Raw genomic sequence first — 23,558 nt, forward strand, 5'->3', positions numbered from 1 at the left:
CAGCATTAACTACCATTACCAAGATGTACACTAACTGGTTCATTGCAATGTATGTTTGCTGCATAATACTGTTCTGTATGTCCGGACATTATGTCAAAAACTCCTTTCAGCAGTTAACGTATGGGTTGATATGAACCATAAAACATATGCAGTAACTATAGTGTTAACTGCACGGTTTCTGATCAATGCCGAGGAGAGGCCCCAGTGTCTGTGGGTGTCAAGCCGCTGCTCTGCAGGAAAGATTTGTAGTAACAGTCACACAGTAGGCTGCTTTATTTACAGCCAAATCTGTGTGAATGTGGTGCAGCCAGGCTCTCGCCTTAGTCACATTTCATAATACCTCGGTTTAAACATACAGTCCTAAGCCAAAGCATATTCTGTCATTTTGTATCATGAGCAAGTTCTCTGGCTGAAAAAATTTAGAGCTGAAAGGTGACTATTATAGTTGTACAAGACAGAGTGCTGAGATGATCAGCACGAGAGCACAGCTACATTCAGAACATCCTCCCTAGGGATGTATCATGGAACCCCCACTGCTATATGCATATACAATATACATATTCTAGCCACCAGTCCAGCTGCCTTACACTACTACAAAGGATTTAAAACACAGAAACCACAGAAAACAGAAACTATGTTCACTACCAACCAACAACCAGTGTGACACTGGAAGCACTGGAAGGTTTAAATACAGTATCAAAGTTCATTCTGTGCCAACGTAATGTGCCACTAGAGTCTTCTTCTTTCTTTTTTACTGCATTTCAGACTGAGGAAATATGTTCTCAAATCCCATTGTTGTATTTCTTGCTGCCAAATCATGTAATTTTAATTCTAGAAGTACAGGTTGATTGGATGTATCGTTTCCAAGATTGTTTTAGTTTTAATGTAACATGGAAATTTCTTGGGTTGGAGGTGGATAATACCTGTGCATCATGTGCATCAGCCAATTTGGGGACTAAGGCTGTTTAAACAAACTAACCTAAGTTTTGCAACCTTTAGTTTGCAGCAGGCAGCACAGTGGCATGGTGCTTGGATCTGTCACCTCAGAACAAGATGGATCCGGGTTTGAGCCTGGGCCGACCCAGGGCCTTTCTGTGCAGAGTTTGCATGTTCTCTCTGTGACTGCGTGAGTTCTCTCCGGCTTCCTCCCACAGTCCAAATACAGGCAGCTTAGATTGATTGGTGACTCTAAATTGCCCCTAGGAGTGAGTATGTGTGGCTGCTTGTCTACATGTTAGCCCTGTGATAGACTGGTGACCTGCCCAATGTCAGCTGGGATTGGTTTCAGCACCCCCCCACAACTTTATACAGGAATAAGCGGTATAGATAGTGGATGGATAAATGGATAGTTTGCAGTGCTGGAAGCTCTCTCTGTGTCTCCATGTCTCTCAATCAGATTTTCTCTTTCTCACTCTACTTCTGAGCTTGTGGGTATTTCCATTGCACAGCCTAACCAACAAAACGACCAGTTGCTTTTGGCCTTTGAGCTTTACCAAAGGAGATTTAATCATCACAGCTTTAGTAACCGCACTTTCAGATTTGCCAGACAATACAAGGCAGCCACCAAACCAAGCCCTGCTCCCAGGACATTACAGCCAGGCGCAGAGTTGATTCAGGTTGTTTGTCAAAACACTGTGTAATTGTGCATACTATAGCGTGAGTAGAAGGGCTGTGTATGCTTGACCACTGGCTGAGCATGTACAGGAGCAGATCTTAGTATATTACAGACTGTGTTCCTTGGAGTGAAGGAGCTTGGAGGGCTGCAAGCACATCTGTCATCCCTGATCTCTCACTGGGAGAAGTTGATAGACAAGAACACCACCTTTGCTTCATCTAGCTCTATGCAGGCATGTGGAGGAGCACCCATGTGGAAAAAACAGCATGGAGAAAGTTGGGAAAACATGGCAGCTCTGGCCGTTACCATGAACTCCTGCCATCCGTAGCTCCACACGACATGGCTGGGTAGCAGCGAGCCAGCCAAAGCTTCCATGTCAGCCAAACCTGTGGCCTAGAGAGTAGGTCAGAGCTGTTCGAGTCAGCTTGGAGGCAAAGAGTGGAAAAATAGGGGTTGTTTTTCCCCTTTCATTGCCAGACCTTTTACGACATGGACACTCCTGCTACACAACATCGAGTCTGGTTAGCTTTCTGGAAGAGGCTGTGACTCTTTTGGTAGACAATTCACCTCCAAGACCCTGTCTGGAACATGAGAGGCTCATTAATCATTAGAAAATTATGATTATGATATCCACGTAAATAAATGGAGAGATTACATATGGTGCTGTCAGCCTGTGGAGGAACAGTAGTTGTCTTGAAGCTGACATAAGGCGGTAAGTGTCCGTGATAAATTCTGCAACAATTCTATCCAGACCACAGCTGGGGAACTGGCTTCTGCCCAGCATGCACCATTAGAGCATAAGTGACACTCTGTGACTCATCTCTCAACTTCAGATGCACTTAACATACCAACCACATCAGCAGAAACAGCAAAATTGGTAATATGGAAGTGTGTCAGCACTTATGACATCTATTTAAATTGTGAGTCCTCTGCCACTTTACTGGCAGCTTTGGTATTTCTCTCAGAGTTAAAATATAAGGCTTTTCCTCTTCTGTTCAGAGTATAACGCATGGCTAGAACCAGTCCCGGAGATAATGATGGTAAAACGTTTAAGTCCCATGAACACTGGGCCTTCAAGGATCTGATGGCCTCATTATTTCTCATTAGTCTCCTTGAGGCACCTAGACAAAGACTTTAAAGGTGGTCCAGAGGTTAATCCTGTAAAGAGAATGAGCCCGCTCCCCTGTATCTGTTTCTGGAGCAGCTGGACAAGCTGCCTAGATTAACTGCTGACATGGCTGGCTGACCGTCCAGTGGTCAGTGTGGGAGCTTCCACTGTCTCACAGATAGACCTCGCTGTCCCAGATAGCCTTTTGCCTGATAAGTGGACAGAGGGATAAATATCTGCCATAATGTTCCATTCCTACCCAGCAGTGATGAACTCTGACCCTCAATCTTTGCCTTTTAGCATTCTAACTCCCATGGAACTGAACTGATGTGTCATTCACCTCATCTATCTCACAGATTTGATCACATATCTTCTACTTAGAAAACAAGATTTCCGAGCTTTTGCACCATTGCCTGACTATATCTGAAACTGAGTCCAAGAGTGATGTTTTAATCAAAAACCTTGTCAAGTGATGCTGCTGCTAAAATACAAGATTTCACACATCTGTGTTGCTCATATTTATTGTCAATAACTGAAGATTGCACAACAGTCCCACTGCTTGTGAGTACTGCCAGATGTTCTTCCCCCCTCCCTACGTATGCTTTTATTTTATTCATTTATTTATTTTTTTTGTTTGGGAGCCAAAAGTCTCCCAGGTGATGACAGGCTTGGGAAGTGTGAAGGCTAAAAGACAGCTTCATGCTTTTTAATAAACTTTGTGATTTATTAGCCTGCTCCCAGTATTGAGCTGATCTTGCATCATACCCAAGCCTGACGGATTTAGTTTTACCCAGATAGACAAATAGAAGTGGACAACGTGCAAAAAGTAAAAAAAAAAAAAAAAAACCACAAAAAAACCAACTTCAGAGATCCAAGACATATATGCAGATATAAGATAAATGGAATGAGAAATGCCTAAATAACATCAGACTAGACATAAGAATGATGTGAACATACAAGAAATTACAATGATTTATGGCCCAAATAATATTTTTAGAATGCGGAGTACAATTTCATTGCAGAGTGGGTTTATTTGCAGCCATATCTGGTTGGCATGTGTGTGTTTGTGTATGTGTGTGTGATCATGGTTTGTTTAGACTGGTTGGGAAAGCGTGAGACCAGAGTGAGTGGGCAAAGACCATACTTTAGGGTTCAAAGGGAACCCCTCGTTTTGGAGGAATGTCGAGGAGGAGGCCTGATGGTTAGCTGGAGATGGTGTAATTAAGGGGCGTGATTGTGAGAACCTTCCCTTCCCCGGGCCCTGCAAGGGTCACAGATAAAAGAGCAGCCCTTGCTGTCGCTCTCACATGTGGAAAATCACAGTAAAGCACATTTAACCATTGAGAAACACATGCATGTTCGTGTCCCTGTGCAATACACTCATAAGAGCAGATGACAAACCTACCTGAGAAGACCCCTGCAAGTATAGGGAAATGGTTGCTGTGGATAATATACTGTGGTTGCTGTACACTGGAATCCAGTTGGGCAACAGGTCACACTGAGCTTGTCGAGCGCATCATAAATTAAACAGTGCCAGGAGGCTCCTTCTAATCATGTGGGCCTGAGCGTCGCCCTGTTGCTGTGGTTGTAATTTGGCCCTGCCTGATGTGTTATTTGCAGAGTAAGAGTTTGATGACACATTGCTGGGCCTTTCTTTGCAAGTGTGGCACGGTGTCATGCGCAGTGGCTGGGTGTGTCATGGGAGAAGAAGTGTGCTGTTGTGTTTGCTATTAAATGCATCAGCATTTGTTTGGTAAGGTAATGCAAAATGTTTTTCAGCCCCACACCTCCCCCTTCCCCACCCACCTTCTCCCCCTTTATGCTGGACCCTAAACCTCCACACAGCTGACCAGTTTTGTGATTGTTTGCATCACTCACACTGTAATAAAAATTTGACTTCCCAATAATCCTCAGCTACAGAAACAGCCACAGGCTGGAGCACTGTGGAGTGATAAGATAATATTAAGAGCACTATTCAGCTCTAATAGGATATAGTCTTCTTGTTGCAGCACACCACTAGCACACAGCACAAAACATGAGAGCTCCAGTAATGTATTTGTATGTAGCTTGTTGCATGTGGTGTGTGACACAACTCCTCCCTTTCTCTCCTCTTTTGTTTTCATATTGTCAAATAAAAAAAATGTCTGCTTTACAAACAGGTTTTCTGAAATACACTTATGCCCCAGCGAGAAATGGTTTGCAGGACAGTGTTGGCTTTTTTGGAGGCGCAATGGTATAACACTTTCAAGAACCCCCTTCCCCAAACCATTTAGTTCTCAAGCAGCTCCAGATGAGACAGATGTTCAGATCCTGATGACACACTCTCTCTCTCTTTCCTTCTTACTCTAGGGTGCAGGATAGAGAACTGCGAGTCCTGCTTCAGTAAAGAATTCTGCACCAAGTGCAAGTCAGGTTTTTACCTACACAAAGGGCACTGCTTTGATAAGTGCCCCGAGGGCTTTGCCCCACTGGAAGACACTATGGAGTGTGGAGGTATGTGAAACAACACACACACAGGTACAAAACAAATCCAGTTTCAAGACAGTAAACAAATATGTCTTTTACAGCTTCATGTATCTGTACACAGATATTCTGATTTCTTAGTTGGTCTCTATTTTGGACCTAAAAACAAGATGTTCAGCTGGGAGCATCCCATTATCCTGTATTAAAGTTTGACCTGGGGTCTTTGGGTTGCCTCTAAATGGCACTCTGCTGTAGTGTCACTGCACATCACTGTTTTTGTGTCTCAGAGGGCTGCGAGGTAGGCCAGTGGAGTGAATGGGGATCCTGCACCAGGAGAAACAAAACCTGTGGCTATAAGTGGGGTTTGGAGACCCGGACGCGGCACATTGTAAAGAAACCGCCCAAGGACACAATACCCTGTCCCACCATTGCTGAGTCCAGGATGTGCAAAATGGCCATGAGGCACTGCAGAAGAGGTAAGAATTTTGTACAGCCAAATGTTAGTGTGTCAGAGACATATTCTTTCAGTTAGTCCCAAGTCTACACTACTCTGGTGAATATTAAAGATAACAGCACCCTGATCCCATAGGAAAACTCCCTCCCCCTCTCTCAGTTTCACCTGTCTCATATAACCCTTGTACCATACACTCAGATGTGTTTTTTTCACCATCTGTGTTTTTGAGGTGCACAGTGGCGTTTCCGTGCATGAAATATCCATATTTTTCCACCATGGCCTTGTTCAAGCCAAGTCTTTTTCTAAGGTATAGCCCCCTCCATCTCCCTTTCTCTCCTCACTGGAATTCTTCAAAGTACGAACTGCAGGTTTCCTCAATGGCCATCTGTGTTTCTTTCCGTCAACTTAGAGAGATATTTGCGGTGCACACTGCGTGTATGTCAGGCCATTAAGTGAGAAGTCAAATCTGGCATTTCTTCATGTGTGAATATAGCTAAGGGATTTTTTCCCCCCAAAAGTAAACAATTTTTCTCAGATGATCCAAACACACCATTTGGGATGATGGCCTCAGTTAACAGCGCTTTTAAAATAAATGTCTTTTCCCTTAATGTACTTGTACATCTCTCATAAACTTTGGATTAGGATAAGCCAAGTGTAAATATTTAATTCACCAAATAAGGAAGCAATTACAGTGGCAGATATCAGTCACGCTGTCAAAAGAAGCAAAACATTGCTTAAGAGAAAGAGAAAACTGTTCTAATCTTGGGGATTTTTTTTTTTTTTTCATTTTTGGCCTGGAGTGTTGAATGGTACAATCATTTGGTTAAGTGGTGAAAGAGTAAATAAACTTGAAATAAACCCTGATAGTTTCTCAGGTTTCAGCACTGCCAAGGCAGTTGCTCCTCTCTGGGTTGGAAACTGTGATTCCATGGCACATTTAGTCCCTAAAGGCCTGTCCTGTTTGTTAAGGGAATTCTGCCCAACCCCAGCACACCTCTTCATGATTTTGTTTTGCCTATTTGACCTTTTCCATGAAACTTTATGACCTTCTTTAATTAAAATTTGCCATTGTTATGCATGGTTACTGCTTGAAATCACTGATGGAAAGTTGTTGGAAACTGAACGCATAGCAGAAGCATTTTTCTGCACTCCTTTAGAAACCGACAGCAGACTCCCCGTGTTCATCTGACTTAGTTATTGTTCTCTGGTGATGTGGACATTGTAAACCTCTCAGTACAGTTCCCAAAGCCAGTGACTGAGTTACGTCTCTGTGGAAAATTGGGTATGGTTAAAAGCTTTCTGTGTACAGTGTCACTGTGTGTGCATCTTAGAGCCCTCCGGGTTTGTGAGGTGCTGTGGTGGCCCGTTTAATAAAGATAAATTTCAGACATAGGCATGTGTTTTTAATTCCCCACCGCTTAACTGGTAGTGAAAAATCCCCACTTGGCAAAAGTGAGTGAAATGCGACACTCTTCAGTTCAAATAAATATAAGATAAAAATTTAAGCCACTTAAGTCAGTCAGAGAAGAAAAACTCCACAGATCCAACACTGCTGCATGGGGCGCTCGACCATCTGACACTGTAAAATAATAACTTGCCATTAGTGATGATAAAACAGCCCAAGGGGAGGACAGACCACCCTTGTAGGTGATCAGGAAGTGATCGAAGCCTATGGAAGAAAGAGATTCAAAGAGTGGCTGCAGTATGTGGCTCATTATGAAAGACCTCGCTAGCTAGGCGACTTTTTATATGTATAAAAATGCCTTGGACTTTGCAAGCTATAGGCCCTTAATGCTGCTTAAAAGAAAAAGGCTTTGCCAACTCATATGATCAATTACATCTTTAAATAGAATATAGGAAACTGTTATCTCAGCCTACAGAATGTATAGTCAGATAAAAAATATAAGTGCTTATAACTTCCAGTTGTAACTTAAGAAAATAAACATTTTCATCAGCTCTCCTCACCAGAAACTAGACCTCAGTGTTTATGATACGCACAGGATTGTATAACTGCAGAGCATGGTGATGCTGTAGAGGAAATTGAGACAGGAAATAAGAGCAAGCTGCATATACAGTAAGTATGTACTATTTGTGGCTGTGCTTCTACATTTCTGCGTAGTTAGATTACACTGGATGTCACTGACTGATTTCTGTCTTTAGCTCAGATGGACAGAATGAATGATCTTATTCTTTCCGCTCTGTGTATTGTAATCCCTCTGCAAAACATAAAAAAGCAGAGAAAGTAAAGCCCGTTTAATGTCAAGAGGCAAGACGTTTCCACAGCAAATATGACGAGTCATGTAAATCGTGCCTGATGTGTTTCATAGAAGTTGTCGATCAGTGCAAACACCTTATATCAGTTGCATTGTGTGGATTAATTTGCTGTTCTGGTAATACACCCAAAATGGCGGGAAAACATTTTGGGAGGACACAATCGGACAAAATACAGAATGCTGTGGTACACTGTCAAAAGTGCAGTTTCCATCCAAATGTCAAGCTAATTTTGAGCCAGTTTTTGAAATTTGGCAAAAAATACAATGGGAATTGTATGTGTTTCCACTATCTGGGTTGTACATAATTTCAGGAATATTTTCTAAGGAGTATTGCAGTGTTCCAACTAAAATGGACAACTGCATGTGTCCAGGAAAGCTGTAGTGGACAGATCTGGCAGTCTGACTTACTTGTATGTTTTTTTTTTTTTGGCACAGAAACTAAACAAAGGCTGCACCATTATTTTTTTTTTTGAAACGGTATTTCCGTTGCTATTAAGCATATAGCTTGCCAAAACAGCAAATCAGTGGAAAACTGACCATGCAATGTTCATGAAGATATTTATCATATTCTTCAGTTTCCATCCAGCTTCTTGAATATGGTTTGTTGTTATCTTATTGAAAAAGAGATCTTGATCTCAATGGGACTTCCTGATAAAATAAAGGTTATTATGCTTGAATGGAAACTGTGCCAGACAATCTCTAGAGACTTAAGGAAGTCTCGTCTCACCGCTGCTTGGCTGATGTGTGTGCTAGGCATCTGCATTGCACACCAGAGACAGTAAAATGCTCTTCTATCTCCTGGTTCCCTGGAGTCCTGCTCCTAACAGGCTACAAGCAATAAAAAGACTTTATTAATAGCTGCTTCAGCACTATCAGCATCGACAGACTAGATCCCCCCTCTCCGTCTTGTGAGCTGAAGGGAGGAGAGAATAGGGGAGGTGAGGAGAGCATCAACACTGCAGCAGCTGCCTCTTCCATATTGTTGTCATTACAGAATTTTTTAGCACCTTGTCATCAGATCCACTGGTTTACAAACAGATATGACAAGTGCAGTTCCTCTTTGTCTCCCTCTTTTTTCTGCTGACCTGCACTGCCTATCAGTCCATCTTTATTTTGCTTTTTTGTCTCTCATTGCCACCTACTCTATTACAGCCTTTGAATACCTGCTTCTGCCTTGTTAGTAGATACTGTGTAAGCAACCTTATCTTTAAAAATCTAACCCCCCACTCTTAATGTTATCCCTGATTTGGGGTATTAATGGGAGTAAAGTCCAACAAAACACACCATTGCAGCCCAGGCTAATTTCCAACAGCTTTACAAATAAGCTTTCAGATTCCCAGGCAGCACAAAAGTCTTTATGTTAACAGGAGGCAGGAGTGATGTTTGTGCAGCTCTCCTCGTTTGACTTATAGGTAAAAGTACAATAGATTCTTGTAGTACAGGAGACTGCCAACCCAAGCAAGAACAGAAGTTATACAACATGAAGCTATGGAACACTAAACATTTCTAACTTTTATCAGTTCCAAATTTTGGAACTGATAGTAGAAACATATGCAAGACCTGGTTTTCCAGAACAGTGCAGTTCAACTTACACTCAAAATGCTTCTATGACTAGTCCATGAAGACTCACAGTCACCCTGCTGACCTCATGGAAAGAAAAAGCATGGAAGCAGAAAAAGGCAGAGACAAAAAAAGTCAAAGAGAAGAAACATATAATGATTATCATTGGCCACTGGATTATGTACCTGTACTTGGAGAGCTATTTGCCTTTATGGTCATATTGATCTCCCGTGTATGTAACCAGAGAAACCTTTGCTGCTGTAGGGCTCAGATGGGGCCAAGCCCTGCATCTCATCAGTCATCTGAGTGCTCGGATCCAGCCACCACTAATACTGTCTGTTCTAACATCTGTGTGCACTTTGTGTTTATACTGTAACTGTGATAACTGTCTTCTGGGCACGATGCTCAGTCTGCTCCCATTGGAATGCATTTCAAACCTTGGATAAATAACTTTTGTTGCACATTGTGTAACAGGGTTGTAAAAGAGCATAAATCCATGCACCTTGATTCAGTTTACCGCCTCATCACTCCTCTTCAGTGTGACTCTGCAAGAGGTTTGGCTGTATTTAAGGCCATTGGACATAACAGAGAGGCAGGCATTTGTTTAATTTACCCGATAAACACTTACAGTCTGGTGCAGGGGACCAAAGTAAACCCAGATCTGCCCATAATCGACCAAACCCCAGGAGGATTTGGTTGACTGGTGCAGTTTATGCCAGGTTCTGTCTGAAGCCAGTCTGGTTCTGCGGTGAATCCACAGTGGTGTGGACCTCCTGGTCTTCACCTTCTGCGTACCATCTGCTACAGTGTCTCTGCTCATGTAAAATGATGTGCAGAGCATTGGTGATTGCCTCAGATCTGCTATGGAGGGAGCTCAACTGCCTTGTCTGTCACACGCCCTGCCCGAGACACCAAACGTTCCGGTTTCTGGCAGCCTGTGCATACAAGTGAGCATTTAAAGCGTGTGCATGGGTATGAGCATGTGGCACACAATTTTGGTGTTTATTGTCACTGAGCCAAGCGGTTTAAGCTCCGGCTAAAGATGCCATTCTCTTCTAAGCATTTTAGTTACGCACTCAGCATGATAACATCTGAGCTTTGCCTGTTTGGCTTGGAAACCCAGCTTCCAAACACATTTCTGGATGTGTTTTTGTCAGATGTAACCTTCTACCTCCGCCCAGCCTGTTTTCTAAAATAGACACACACTCTTAACTTGAGACTAATTTATGGAGCATGTTCTTCTTGTCTCAGCAGAGGAGCTCATAGTGTATTTTGTCCAAGCCAAACAACAGTCAAGCTCTGCTAGAGGCACTGCTCTGAATTCTACCCACAGCACTTAAGAACAGAGGTTTGAACTTCTGTCCTTTCATGTACTTATTTCATTATTCCAATTTAATGTTCATCGAGTGCGCTCTATGGGAAGTCAAGACTTACTGATGGCAGGGCTGGTGTACAGATGACAAGTCAAACTCCGATTTCTGCCACAGTGGAATGACGGGTCATTATTAACAGCGTTCTCTGGCCTGGATAATATCACGGACAATGCGGATCAGTTCTTCCCGCCAGCGGGAGTAGAGTGAGGAGCACTTTCTCAGGACAGAATATGAGCACTAATTGGCAGCCATCCTGTCACTGTGATTATGTGTGCCTCACACCACAGGTTGTTGTGACTGAGGGAGCCACAGCTTAATCTTCATTTAATAAGGTCGCTCCATAGGGGCTGACACAATAGCTGGTGAGAAGGCCTCTGAAATATCCTGCCTTCTTTGGGCAGCATGGGCGGCCTGGCTCTGGACACAGGGCATGGGGTTGGGGTCTGCCAACACCACCCACCTCTTAAGATTCATCAGCTTCATTAATTTAACAAAATGTCTTCCAAATCTGGTTGTGAAGATGAAAATAAAAACTACAGTGATGATTTCCTTTTGCTTGCACTATGTAAAGCTGAACTGACACAGAGGACTTTGGAAGCTTTGCACTGTGCTGTAGTGAATCAGTGTATGGGTGAAGAGGAAAGACACATCAACCTGTCACTGACTTGGCCAGGTTTCCAGTATCCCACTGCCAATGGCAGTTATGGTCACGGCTGTGGTCAAAGTCACAAATTAACACAAGTTCTGTTTCAGCTATCCCATATGTGCAAGTGTCTGCCATAGTTTATTCTTTTTTCTCTCAGTCTCAGGGTCTATGTGTCATACCTTATCCTAACTGGATGAAAATGGATTATCTACAGTAGGTTCATGTCTGGCGGTTTGTGGGAGGGGGGTCTTTGATTAACTTTCCTCTAAGTGCCCCTGCCCTCTGACCAAAATAAATATGGATGCTGTCATTTTGTCAGCAAGCGTCTTCAGAGAGCAATATTTGAAACACCCCGTGATCCTCCTGGCTTTTATATGGAGAATCCATCGTCATACCATAGGCATGAGCCATAAACATGTGGAAGCCTTTCAAAGACAAGGGGGTGGAGGGGTGGAAGGAGGGAGGTGGAAGAGGAGGGGTCAGTGGCACTCACTGGGACTTCTTACCCCAAATTATTGTCCAAGCAGGAAGAAAGAGGAGGAGTGCAATTGAAGTTTTTTTTCTTCACACTCTGGCCCAGTTGAGTTGTAATTTAGCTGAACTCCCTTTGGTACACTCATTTACACACATTAGACGCAGCCATCCTCTTATTTGTTTTACTTGTTTTGTTGTTGAAGTGTGCACTGGGAGTAGTGTTATCGTGTAAATTTAAGCTAGTGAATGTACCAACAATTTGATGTTGAAGAGTACATTTGGCCACCAAAAGATGAGGTGCACACTTACCAGGTGACTACAGTCTGCACAGGCTTATGAAATCATAACCTAAATCAATCACTTGGAAGTTTGAAAATCTGGATATCCTTATATATATTGTTACAGAGGAGGTTGTACGGCTTTTGTTGTTGTCTTCTGGTAGAGGAAGTGTGGCATATGGGCCGACATCAACAGCCCCATCAAAAACAGATGTACACAAACAAAGTTTCAGCAAACTAAGGGGGGAAAAAGAGGAGGAAGCAGAGGAGAAACTGTACAGAAGCAGAATGTTTTCATGTTCTCATGCCCAATAAATGTGAGCTATTTCCCCCTGCTGTGGAGTATATGGGATGATATTGGTCATGACACGGTCAGGGCCATAAAACTAACCTTCAGTGAATGTTCCTTTGACGGACAGTTTGTGCTACTACACCCTGACATTTTTTACAGCAGTCAAGACACGGTCTGTATCTTTACAGGGATGTGTGGCAATAGCTTGTGATGATATCTTTAAAGTAGGGTCAGACTCACACAGTATATAGGGCTCTTCTGGGTTTTTTATTAAATATATGATGGCTACCAGCCAAATATTTCCACTTGTCATATGACATTGGTTTGCCCTTGATCACAGCTTCTGATTATTTCTTTTTATTATCAAATGACTAACAAGAGAAATTGAAAAAGTGAGGTGTTAAAAGGTTTTACACAACAGCTGTAGGGCTAGCTATCTGGAAAGCCTGAAATGATATTCACCCTGCTTTAAAAATGTAATTAGTGTGAATTTGAGGTGTGCCATGATGGTCCAAATGGCAGGCAGAGGCTCCCCCATCTTCATAGGTGTGAAATTCTAGTAAAACATAGAACTGTGTAGTACTGTATATTGAAGGATTTGGAGCAGGAAAATGGTCAAATTTAAAAGTATCAAATGCAGACTCAAATTAGCATCTGTTTTCTGCTTTAGTCTACTCCAGCAATATCTAATACCAATATCAGTCCAGCTTTAGTTTCAAACAGGCCCCTGTGTCAAGGTTTCTCACCTCATATTTAAATAACCTGAGCTGGTCATAGTGGGATCTGTCTCATTGTGCTGTATTCCTGCGCATCCTCTCTCTGTCGGCCAGACCTCCAGTCCAGCGCTGCTGCTGCTCTCCTGTGGACTGCTAGTGCTTTCATCTTCACATCTCCACCACACCATGAAGATGATGATGCACACATCCAGGCACGCACTCAAATACACACAGCCAGAGTGTGAGAAATGCGTAATAGACACTGACACACAATAAAACAGACCTCACAGGCTGAAGTCACCAAATTATCTACTCATTTTCCCGTCCATGTTTCCATTTTATTTTCCTGTCTCACACTCAAATGACACTTATATATCACATATCACAGTGCGTGGCTGTTGGAGGAACAATGTGCATGCCACAGAGGAGGAATGTATTAGCATGGCGCGCATTGTTCGAGGCAGCATTGCATGCACTGGAGTCTTCCCTCTCCAGTGGTCTGGCTGGAGGAGAAAAGAAGGAAAGCAGAAAGCCTGAAAACATCTGGTGCACAGTTGCACTGGCTCAGCCACCAGAAGCCCTTCTCCTCAGTGCTCCACTCCCCTTCTCCTCTTTCCACCCTCCTTGTCCATCTCTGGCGGGCATCCTTATGGAGACATCACAGCTTTTAATTACAGCTGGTGATTCACAGACAGGCTGTGGCTTCTGGCCCACTCATGTCCATATAAGTGTGGACCCAGAGTACAGACATGCAGACACAACAAAGCAACAAGTATAGGTCTGCTGGCCCTTGGCTGTGTGTACATCTGTGTGGCTGGGTGTTTTTCAGTGTGTGAACTAACAGGGACAAATAGAAGGGTGATACAGACTAAAACAGAGCCATTATAGTAGTAAGTAGAGGCCAGGGCAGGTGATAAATTAAAGGAAAACCCTGAATAAATGTGTGGTCTCTTCAGGATAACAATGCCCCCAAAGGGTTACTGAATAGTGTGATGAGTATGAAATTGATGTGCATCATGTGCTATGACCTTCACAGTCACCAGATCTCAACCCATTTGAACACCTATGTTGGAGCAATGTATTAGACAGCCACCACCATCACCAAGACACCAAATGAGGGAATATCTTTTGGAAGAATGGTGCCCATCCCTCAGTGGAGTTCAGAGATGTATAGGATCAATGCCAAGTTGCAGTGAAGCTGTTTTGGTGGCATGTGATGGCATTCATTTTTTGTTATTGAAGCTAAATTTACTAAACACATAAACCAATATGTTGAGACAATTTTAGTTGAATTTAAAATGTAAATAATGAATACTGAAATGTAATCTTGTATGACACAATGTGTTAATAATACAAATATAGCTTTCATACAACATTATACAGTGCCTTGCGAAAGTATTCGGCCCCCTTGAACTTAGCAACCTTTTGCCACATTTCAGGCTTCAAACATAAAGATATAAAACTGTAATTTTTTGTGAAGAATCAACAACAAGTGGGACACAATCATGAAGTGGAACGAAATTTATTGGATATTTCAAACTTTTTTAACAAATAAAAAACTGAAAAATTGGCCGTGCAAAATTATTCAGCCCCCTTAAGTTAATACTTGGTAGCGCCACCTTTTGCTGCGATTACAGCTGTAAGTCACTTGGGGTATGTCTCTATCAGTTTTGCACATCGAGAGACTGAAATTTTTGCCCATGCCTCCTTGCAAAACAGCTCGAGCTCAGTGAGGTTGGATGGAGAGCATTTGTGAACAGCAGTTTTCAGTTCTTTCCACAGATTCTCGAGTGGATTCAGGTCTGGACTTTGACTTGGCCATTCTAACACCTGGATATGTTTATTTGGGAACCATTCCATTGTAGATTTTGCTTTATGTTTTGGATCATTGTCTTGTTGGAAGACAAATCTCCATCCCAGTCTCAGGTCTTTTGCAGACTCCATCAGGTTTCCTTCCAGAATGGTCCTGTATTTGGCTCCATCCATCTTCCCATCAATTTTAACCATCTTCCCTGTCCCTGCTGAAGAAAAGCAGGCCCAAACCAGGATGCTGCCACCACCATGTTTGACAATGGGGATGGTGTGTTCAGGGTGATGAGCTGTGTTGCTTTTACGCCAAACATAACGTTTTGCATTGTTGCCAAAAAGTTCGATTTTGGTTTCATCTGACCAGAGCACCTTCTTCCACATGTTTGGTGCGTCTCCCAGGTGGCTTGTGGCAAACTTTAAACGACACTTTTTATGGATATCTTTAAGAAATGGCTTTCTTCTTGCCACTCTTCCATAAAGGCCAGATTTGTGCAGTATACGACTGATTGTTGTCCTATGGACAGAGTCTCCCACCTCAGCTGTAGATCTCTGCAGTTCATCCAGAGTGATCATGGGCCTCTTGGCTGCATCTCTGATCAGTCTTCTCCTTGTATGAGCTGAAAGTTTAGAGGGACGGCCAGGTCTTGGTAGATTTGCAGTGGTCTGATACTCCTTCCATTTCAATATTATCGCTTGCACAGTGCTCCTTGGGATGTTTAAAGCTTGGGAAATCTTTTTGTATCCAAATCCGGCTTTAAACTTCTCCACAACAGTATCTCGGACCTGCCTGGTGTGTTCCTTGTTCTTCATGATGCTCTCTGCGCTTTAAACAGACCTCTGAGACTATCACAGTGCAGGTGCATTTATACGGAGACTTGATTACACACAGGTGGATTCTATTTATCATCATTAGTCATTTAGGTCAACATTGGATCATTCAGAGATCCTCACTGAACTTCTGGAGAGAGTTTGCTGCACTGAAAGTAAAGGGGCTGAATAATTTTGCACGCCCAATTATTCAGTTTTTTATTTGTTAAAAAAGTTTGAAATATCTAATAAATTTCGTTCCACTTCATGATTGTGTCCCACTTGTTGTTGATTCTTCACAAAAAATTACAGTTTTATATCTTTATGTTTGAAGCCTGAAATGTGTCAAAAGGTCGCAAAGTTCAAGGGGGCCGAATACTTTCGCAAGGCACTGTATATGTAGTTATATATTCTAAAAAAACACAGAACCATAGAACCCAATGACTCCTCAAGGAAATAAGGTATCTCAAGACATGATTGAGTAGTTGTCATGAAACTCAACTCATTTCAAGTACCATATCAAATCCCTTCAGACATAAGTGCTTCTTCCTGCTGGGTGGCAAGGTTCAGCACCATGATCCTGGCAGGCCTTGAGACAGTTTTTTTGGATTAGTGGCTCAGGTTTCCCTTTGAATTGACTCTTTTCTCCTTCCCCTGCTGCATCTCTGACAGATTCTGCTGCCCTCTGGAGTACACAAACCTCTTCTCGGCAAGGTGAGACCCTGAAATGGCCGGTGAAATTGCACTGTAATCATATACAGCTAACAACAACAAGAAAATGTCTGCCATATGCCTCAAAGCCTTCTGTTTGTGTTTTAGTGAGTTAAAGGGCTGGATTACTGACAAGATAGGGACAGCGGTATCTGGACTCAGGAGTTAAGTTGTAGAGACTCTTGTTGCCTGTTTCTGTGATCAGATCTGTCAGAGCCGCTCAGCTGTCCATCTGCTGGTGGTGTTTGACAAGTGTTTGATGTAACACAGGCCTTAGAGAGGATCAAGCCCTTCCTGAATTGGCTTTACCTCTCTCCCCATGGAACAGGAGCTCTGTGAGCACATCAAACACCACCCCCCTCACCCCCTACTCTTCCGCTGTGAACGAATGAACTATTTTTAGCAAAAAAAAAGGCTGTCGGATCATTAGAGCAGACTGAATAACAATAACGTCCTTACAGGGTTAATAAAACAATCAAAGAAAATAAAAGGTGCCGGCCAGACTTGATTCCCTCATCACTATCATCATCACAGGCATTGCGACATGATCCTGATGGCCCCTGTCTCTGTTTTGGTGTCTAAGCCTATCTGGCTTAAGGGGCTCCCTGCTCATTAGGGTCTGGTCCCATTTTGGAATAGTTGTGCTCCATGTTCAAACATGTGAGGGATTTTCTTATGGAGTTTCCCAGCAAAGAGAAAGGGAGATAGAAGGACTTGCAGAAATGAGATGTAAAGATGGACATTTTCCTCCTGTGGAATTAGAAAATAAAGAGTGTGTGCATGTAGATGAGCTTGCACACACTCATGCACAAACAGACTTAGTTGTTTACATGCACAGTGGCAATGGTCACCTTGTTCTGTTTTAATATAGCCTTAACACCCCGCCTTCGGTGCTGTTGCTTCATCTGTCAAGCCTTCCATGGCACATAGAAAGGTTCCATTACCAGTGGCAGATTTACCACTCAGAATTTTTATTTGTTTGTTTGGTGTTTGTTTTGGTGAAACAATGTGTTTCAGATTTTATACAAAGGTAGCAAACACAGGCTTGTCATTTCTAGCAGATGAATTTGGATTTTGCTGACTGAAATTACAATGGTCACAGGCAGATATTAGCTTAAAGGTAGGGTTGACAGTTCTCTTCAGAAGCACTTTTGTTATATTTTGAAATTCCCTTTTCATCCTGATGGCAACGAATACATTAAATGCACTGTGGCAGCAGTTGGGCTGAAAAAAGTCTGACCAATAACTTTACTTGTCTCAAGCAAACCATTGGATGGCCTACCTGCCTGTCAACCTAACTTCCTACGCTACCCGTGCACTCAATGCCGAGCCAAGAGTCTGTCACAAGGAGTTGCAGTTGTAGGCAGATGTGTCACCATTCTGTTTTGGTAGCTAAAGCTGAAAGCTGTGGCAGAGAAGGTACCCACAGCAGCTTTCCTCCCCAATTTACAGAAAAGGCCTTCCTCTTTAAGACATACAGCCTTATAGGTAATATTGTTGTTGTCAGACATTGCTACCTGCCTGTAGTATGAGAGCGAGAAGACTGCCTAATGGAATGGTCTCATTTCACACACAGCTATGGATATATGTAATAGTCAGCTCTAAGTGTATAGATAGGATTGTAATTCAGTTAACTGGTCGTGTTACCAAGACAACGTAAAACCTGTTTGGAATGGTATTAGCTGGCCTCCCTCTTCACTTCTCCCCACCAGAAAAGCCTGGACTTCTAAGGCTAGTTACGGGCTACGAGCCAGGGCTAAAGTAGCTTAGCTGTGAACTAAAGGCCCCCAGCTACGGTCTGGGGCCGCAGATCTGGGCAAGTAACACCAGATTAGAGAACGCAGCAAATAAAAAGAAGCTGGATACAATAAGAAGTAAGATCAGAAATAACATTCGTGTGGCTTTTGAACAATAACAACAGCTGAGAGAACAAAGAGGGATGAAAAGTGATACCATGGTGGCCATATTTCTACTGGACAGCTAAATATGTGTGGAGTTTTGGAGGTGTGACTTTGGAGAGAAGTCAAAATGAAAGGGTGAGATTTCTTCTGTTGTTTACTTTCAAAATTGAGCATCTTCTTGCTGGTTTTCCAGGATTGCCAGCCCTACCTTTAATAATGCAGCTAAGTCATTAGTTCCCAATCTATTTGGAAGACATGGAAATGGAATTGTTATTTGACTTGTGCGCTTCAGGGCAGAGCTGCTCCGCACAGTGGAAAAATACTATACAAGAGTAGTTGTGAACAGAGCTTTTTTGACAGAACATGTAACCCCACAAACTAATGTAGCTTGTTAACCATAAGCTCCTTGGTCTTGGAAGTAACAGTTGGTTAACGCAGCTTATGCTGGGGAAGAAAAATGCAATGTTTAATCATTACCTTACACTTTTACTGTTGTGTATTTGGTTTTGAAACAGTTTTAGAAACTAGACTTCAAATACAGTATCAAAATAGCAAACTACATCATACCGTATACTATGGATGGATTGCATAAGGTGTGCCAGTGTGTTTACAGTGCTGACACAAAGTGTTTGCAGAAACCCTCATCCATCCTTCCCTGCTCTACCTTACCCCACAGCAGTATAGAAAGCCCCTTTTCTCTTAGCACGCCTTATTGTACACTCCCCAATAGCTGTATTAACAGCCAGTTTATTCCTCCCCATAAAGTGCGGTGGGATGCTATAATTTAGAGGGGTTGTTCTTGAAGACCCAAAGGGGCTGAGCCACATAAATCCTGCCCCCACCTGAGGCCCAGATTGAACAGCCCCTGGAAATGCAGATTCACCTCCTCAGATTAAAAAAAAAAGGTTTTCCAAGTATTTATTTAATAGCAGTGTAAAGAGGTTGCCTCCACTGCAAGTTGTGCTTTTCCTGCCTTTATCCATGTATGACAGTATGACAGCACTTTTAAAAGTGCAATTATAGAAACCATCGATACCACACAAAAACGCAATATAACAAAGTGTGGCATTACAGAGAAAGAGGTATTTCGTGTATTGAGGGTGAATACCATTTTTACTAAAGCAAGAAACCCAGTTAAGACAACTCCAAAACCTCTACACTACAACCGCAACTGTGCCACATACATCATCTGGAGCAGTTCAGAATCAATATTTATCTAATAACATGACAAAAACATACAAAATTTTAATTAAATACATCAGTCACCAGAGATGCTATTTATTTATAGACAAAATCCATCCTCATAGAGGTGATCTCTGTGTTTCAGTTCAATCAGTAAGTTCTTTTCTAGTTTTGCTCTGACCAACCAATCAGAGGACGGAAAAATACTGACGTTATTGTAGGGCAGCTAGCTGGCCCTGTGAGGTGAATTTGAAATCTGATTGGTTAAAGAAACAGTCCCATTGCTAACATAGTTTAAGTTACATGGGCCAGCACTTCTGATTCTGAAGGCCCTGGGCAGATTAGATTGACATGGCAACACATAGAGGCTGAAATCTGATTGGACAAAAAATCTAACATCCACATACACGTACTGGAAGCAGTGCAGCCAAGAGAAACACTACAAAATGAAGAGAATAGACTATTGGGAATAAATTAGTACAATTTCATGGAACAAATATTATAATTTAGGTTGTAAATGTAGGTCAGTGCTTCTGATAGTGTTTAGGCCAGCAGAGAAGGCCTTGCTGGCACCGGACGGCCCACCACTGGGCTACAGTAAAATGAACTATATACTGAGCTGCAGTGACAGGTGATGCATCAGTGTCAATACAAGGAAATAGCAGTGACAGTTATATATGAAGTGTTTGAGAGCAGCTTGGTATTAAAGATTGAACAGAACAGTAAATATATGCTGCATCCTGTGTCTTTTGAGAATGATTAATTTCATCACTGCAATTCAATGCACTTATTGAACTACAAGGGATGGATGGCTATCATAACTTTGCGAGACACTTCCTGCTTTATATTGTAAGATGGATCAAATTGTTTATAAAGATCTCATCATGATATAAGGCATGAAAATCAAAGGGGAGTGGTATGTCTTTGAGTAAAGGCAAACACATCTGTACTGTAGTAACGTCCCAGCTAGAATGATGGATTTGCTGCTGTATATCTCAGTAGGTTTCCTAAGCTTTGGATCAGCGGTCACATATGAAACCACTCCCTCATGTGCTGCAGCTATCTTCAGCTCACTTTGCCTCGCCCCCATGCACACAACAAATACAAAAACAAACAGACCCACACCAGCAGCAAGCTTTGAGAAACATCGGTGCGGGCCTCTCTTTGATAAGCGCTGAGCTTTATATTTTTCTCATCAGAAATGAAACACAACATTAAGCCATTCATTAAAGTCAACTAAAGCTAATTATCCCTCATTTTCCCAAGTACCCGTGGGGCAGGAGAGCCCCATATACTTAGGCCCAGATGTGTTGATGAGTCAGTCAGGAGATAGCAGACCACAGAGGGTGCTGCTCACTCACTCACTGAGTACTGTGGTTTCAAAGCGCATTAAGCTCAGTGGGCCAGTTGTGATGCCTGCTCAGTGCCTGGCTGCTGACGTTACCCTCATGACAGCATCGGCTGTGTAAAGCCACTGCAATACAATAAGGTTCCATTTAATCCATAATGATCAGTTATATGCCTTAAATCAAAGCTGAAAAATGAAACACGAGTGTTGTACCTCAGTAGCAGGCATAGTTTTTAATTTTTGCAAAGGTCATGTGTGTTACATAAACAATGTACTTCTATTCAAATGACCTCTCATTGCTACAGGGGGCAACAGTGAGCATACAGATTTCTGTTTTAAAGAGGCTGATGTCAGATCCTTTAACAACTGAGTTTCAAAAAAGGAGAGGCAAATAAAATAATGATGCCACAAATCTGAATGCTGAATGAATGAAATCTAAGTGTCACAGTTTACCATGCAAATTTCAGGCGTGTGATGAAAAACCTGAAACATCTGGTCTCAGTTTTATCCAGTGAAATCAAATATTCCAGAGCGTGCAGTTTATGGATATAAACCAGACCCTGGAGATTCTTTTCACTGTTTATTTATTTACTATTTAACTTTAATTTATATGAGATGCATACAATTGTTGCAGTTGGCTATTACGTTTGGCTCCCTGGTACAGTAGTAGCCTAGTATAACTGAATTAGCCTGCTGCTAATAATGTGCAACTGCTAGTCTCACTAGTTTGGATCAACCGAGACTATAAAGAGATATTGACCTACTATCAGACTCTTAGCCAGACTGAAAATACATTTGCACATGACCTCTTTTACACAGTTAATGCTACATAATAATAATGTAAACCCACTATGGCTGTCTTAGCCTAGAAACCATATGTCCTCAGACCTAATTTCTTCTTCCCGGTGTCTGGTACCACAAGACATTTAGAAATAACGGCTGAACCACTTCAACGTTGATAAGATCATTTCTCTCAGCATGAGGCATGTGCAGTTCTGGAGAGATGTATATTTTGATGTGAATTTTGTATGAAACCATTTTTGTGTATGGTGTTAATTGTTATAAATGTGAGGGCAAAAACGCTACTACACTTATGAGATATTCTCTGTTGAATCCTCACTTTGCAATTTAGACTAAAAAGCCAGGTGTATTTATCCATATAAATTTTTCCTAGTGTAGCTTTAAACTAATAAATGTTACATGGATTGGTAAGAAACCATCTGGTCATGCGTGGGGCCCTTTTCAACTTCGCCTAGTCCAGAAAGTTGGAACTGCAGAAGCAGGACACATATACAGTATGGCAATAGTGTTGGGCAAAAATCAATGGACTTTACATTATTAAAGTCAGCAAATCAAGCTAGCAACTAAAACTGCAACTTTAAAAATGCATTTTGAGTTTATAGCCTATTTTATAAACCTGCCTCTCTGCACTGGGAATTAAAGCACTTTTTAGTTACACATTACAGTCATGTGAATATTTCTGTATTTAGTAATGTACTGTAAGTGATCTGAACTTCCTCTAGGGAGGTGGGAAAAAAAGAAATGCATCTCCTGGTACTTTCAGTGTGGTCTCAAGTGCCATCCTATCTGCTAGCTAGCCACCAGTAGCTTTGCCCACACTCGGTTAGCCTACATTCTTCACCTGGGTTTTGTACTGAGTGCAAAGGTGTGTAATCTGGTGATTTCATTCTGACTGCGTTTCCTCCCACCTGTTTTTAAACAAACTTAGCAAAGTAATCTTGCATGTGATTTAAACAGCCATTAATGCTGGAAGTGAAACATTAATTTTCATTACATTTTCCACAGCATCTTACTTTGTTTGAGGTTTGACTAGTTCTTTATTGCTTGTAATTTCTAACTTTCCAGCATTTCTGAAGCAGCATATGTGTGTAAGTGAAAGTGAAGTAGAGGAATTATCTCTGGACAACCAACCAACAAGAGATTTTTGAAATTTGGCCTAATTTAATATTTGTCGTTGGGGGTTCCTATTGATAACCTTCTTTTGAGCCATCGAGCCAGAAATCGCAACCCAAACACTACAAGGGAACAGTTACCATATTTTGAAAAGCAGCAGAGCATGACTTTGAACTCTTGAGCAGATTGATGGAGAAGAATGTTAACGTGCAAGGTCGTCATCATCTGTTCTGTAGCCTTCCTCAACAGGCTTTAGTTGCTTATTGCTTGTGTGATCGATCTTCTCCAGAGGGTGTATAGTAAAACATGCTGACTGCACTGACCATCGGGCATATTAATCACCATGTCAGTCATGCATGTTTTGCCGGGACTTGTCTGCTTAGGTGATTTCCGAGTCAGGTTTTCACTTTAACTTATTGTCAGCGAAACAAAGCATCAAAGAGTGGAGCGGTGAGCTTACCTGCTTTTTTAATCTCCAAGTAGATCATCCACTGGATCATAGATGAGAAAATAATTACCGTTTGAATCCCAAGGTTAGCTTTTTAAATTGGAATGCATATGTTTTAAATCATTCTTGCCTAGAAGCACGGTGATAGTAAGCAGAGCTTGGGGGAAAGGGTACAACAGAATGAAA

The 23,558-nt window shown here is 42.1% G+C and overlaps 1 protein-coding gene across 5 annotated transcripts in view; it reads left to right on the forward strand.

The window, feature by feature from the left end:
• The window catches only part of rspo2 (R-spondin 2), a 65,268-nt gene that overhangs the window by 33,395 nt on the left and 8,315 nt on the right, over nt 1–23,558 (forward strand). For 4 of the 5 annotated variants that reach the window (XM_020597232.1, XM_020597230.1, XM_020597231.1 and 1 more), the window contains 3 exons: nt 5,073–5,216; nt 5,474–5,662; nt 16,541–16,582. In XM_020597232.1, coding sequence (XP_020452888.1) covers nt 5,073–5,216; nt 5,474–5,662; nt 16,541–16,582 — 375 coding nt within the window. The remainder of the gene's footprint in view (nt 1–5,072; nt 5,217–5,473; nt 5,663–16,540; nt 16,583–23,558) is intronic. The other variant, XM_020597233.1, reaches the window with a different exon arrangement.

The sequence above is a fragment of the Monopterus albus genome, unplaced genomic scaffold (genome assembly GCF_001952655.1).
Source record: "Monopterus albus unplaced genomic scaffold, M_albus_1.0 scaffold33.1, whole genome shotgun sequence".
In the NCBI taxonomy this organism is placed as follows: domain Eukaryota; kingdom Metazoa; phylum Chordata; class Actinopteri; order Synbranchiformes; family Synbranchidae; genus Monopterus; species Monopterus albus.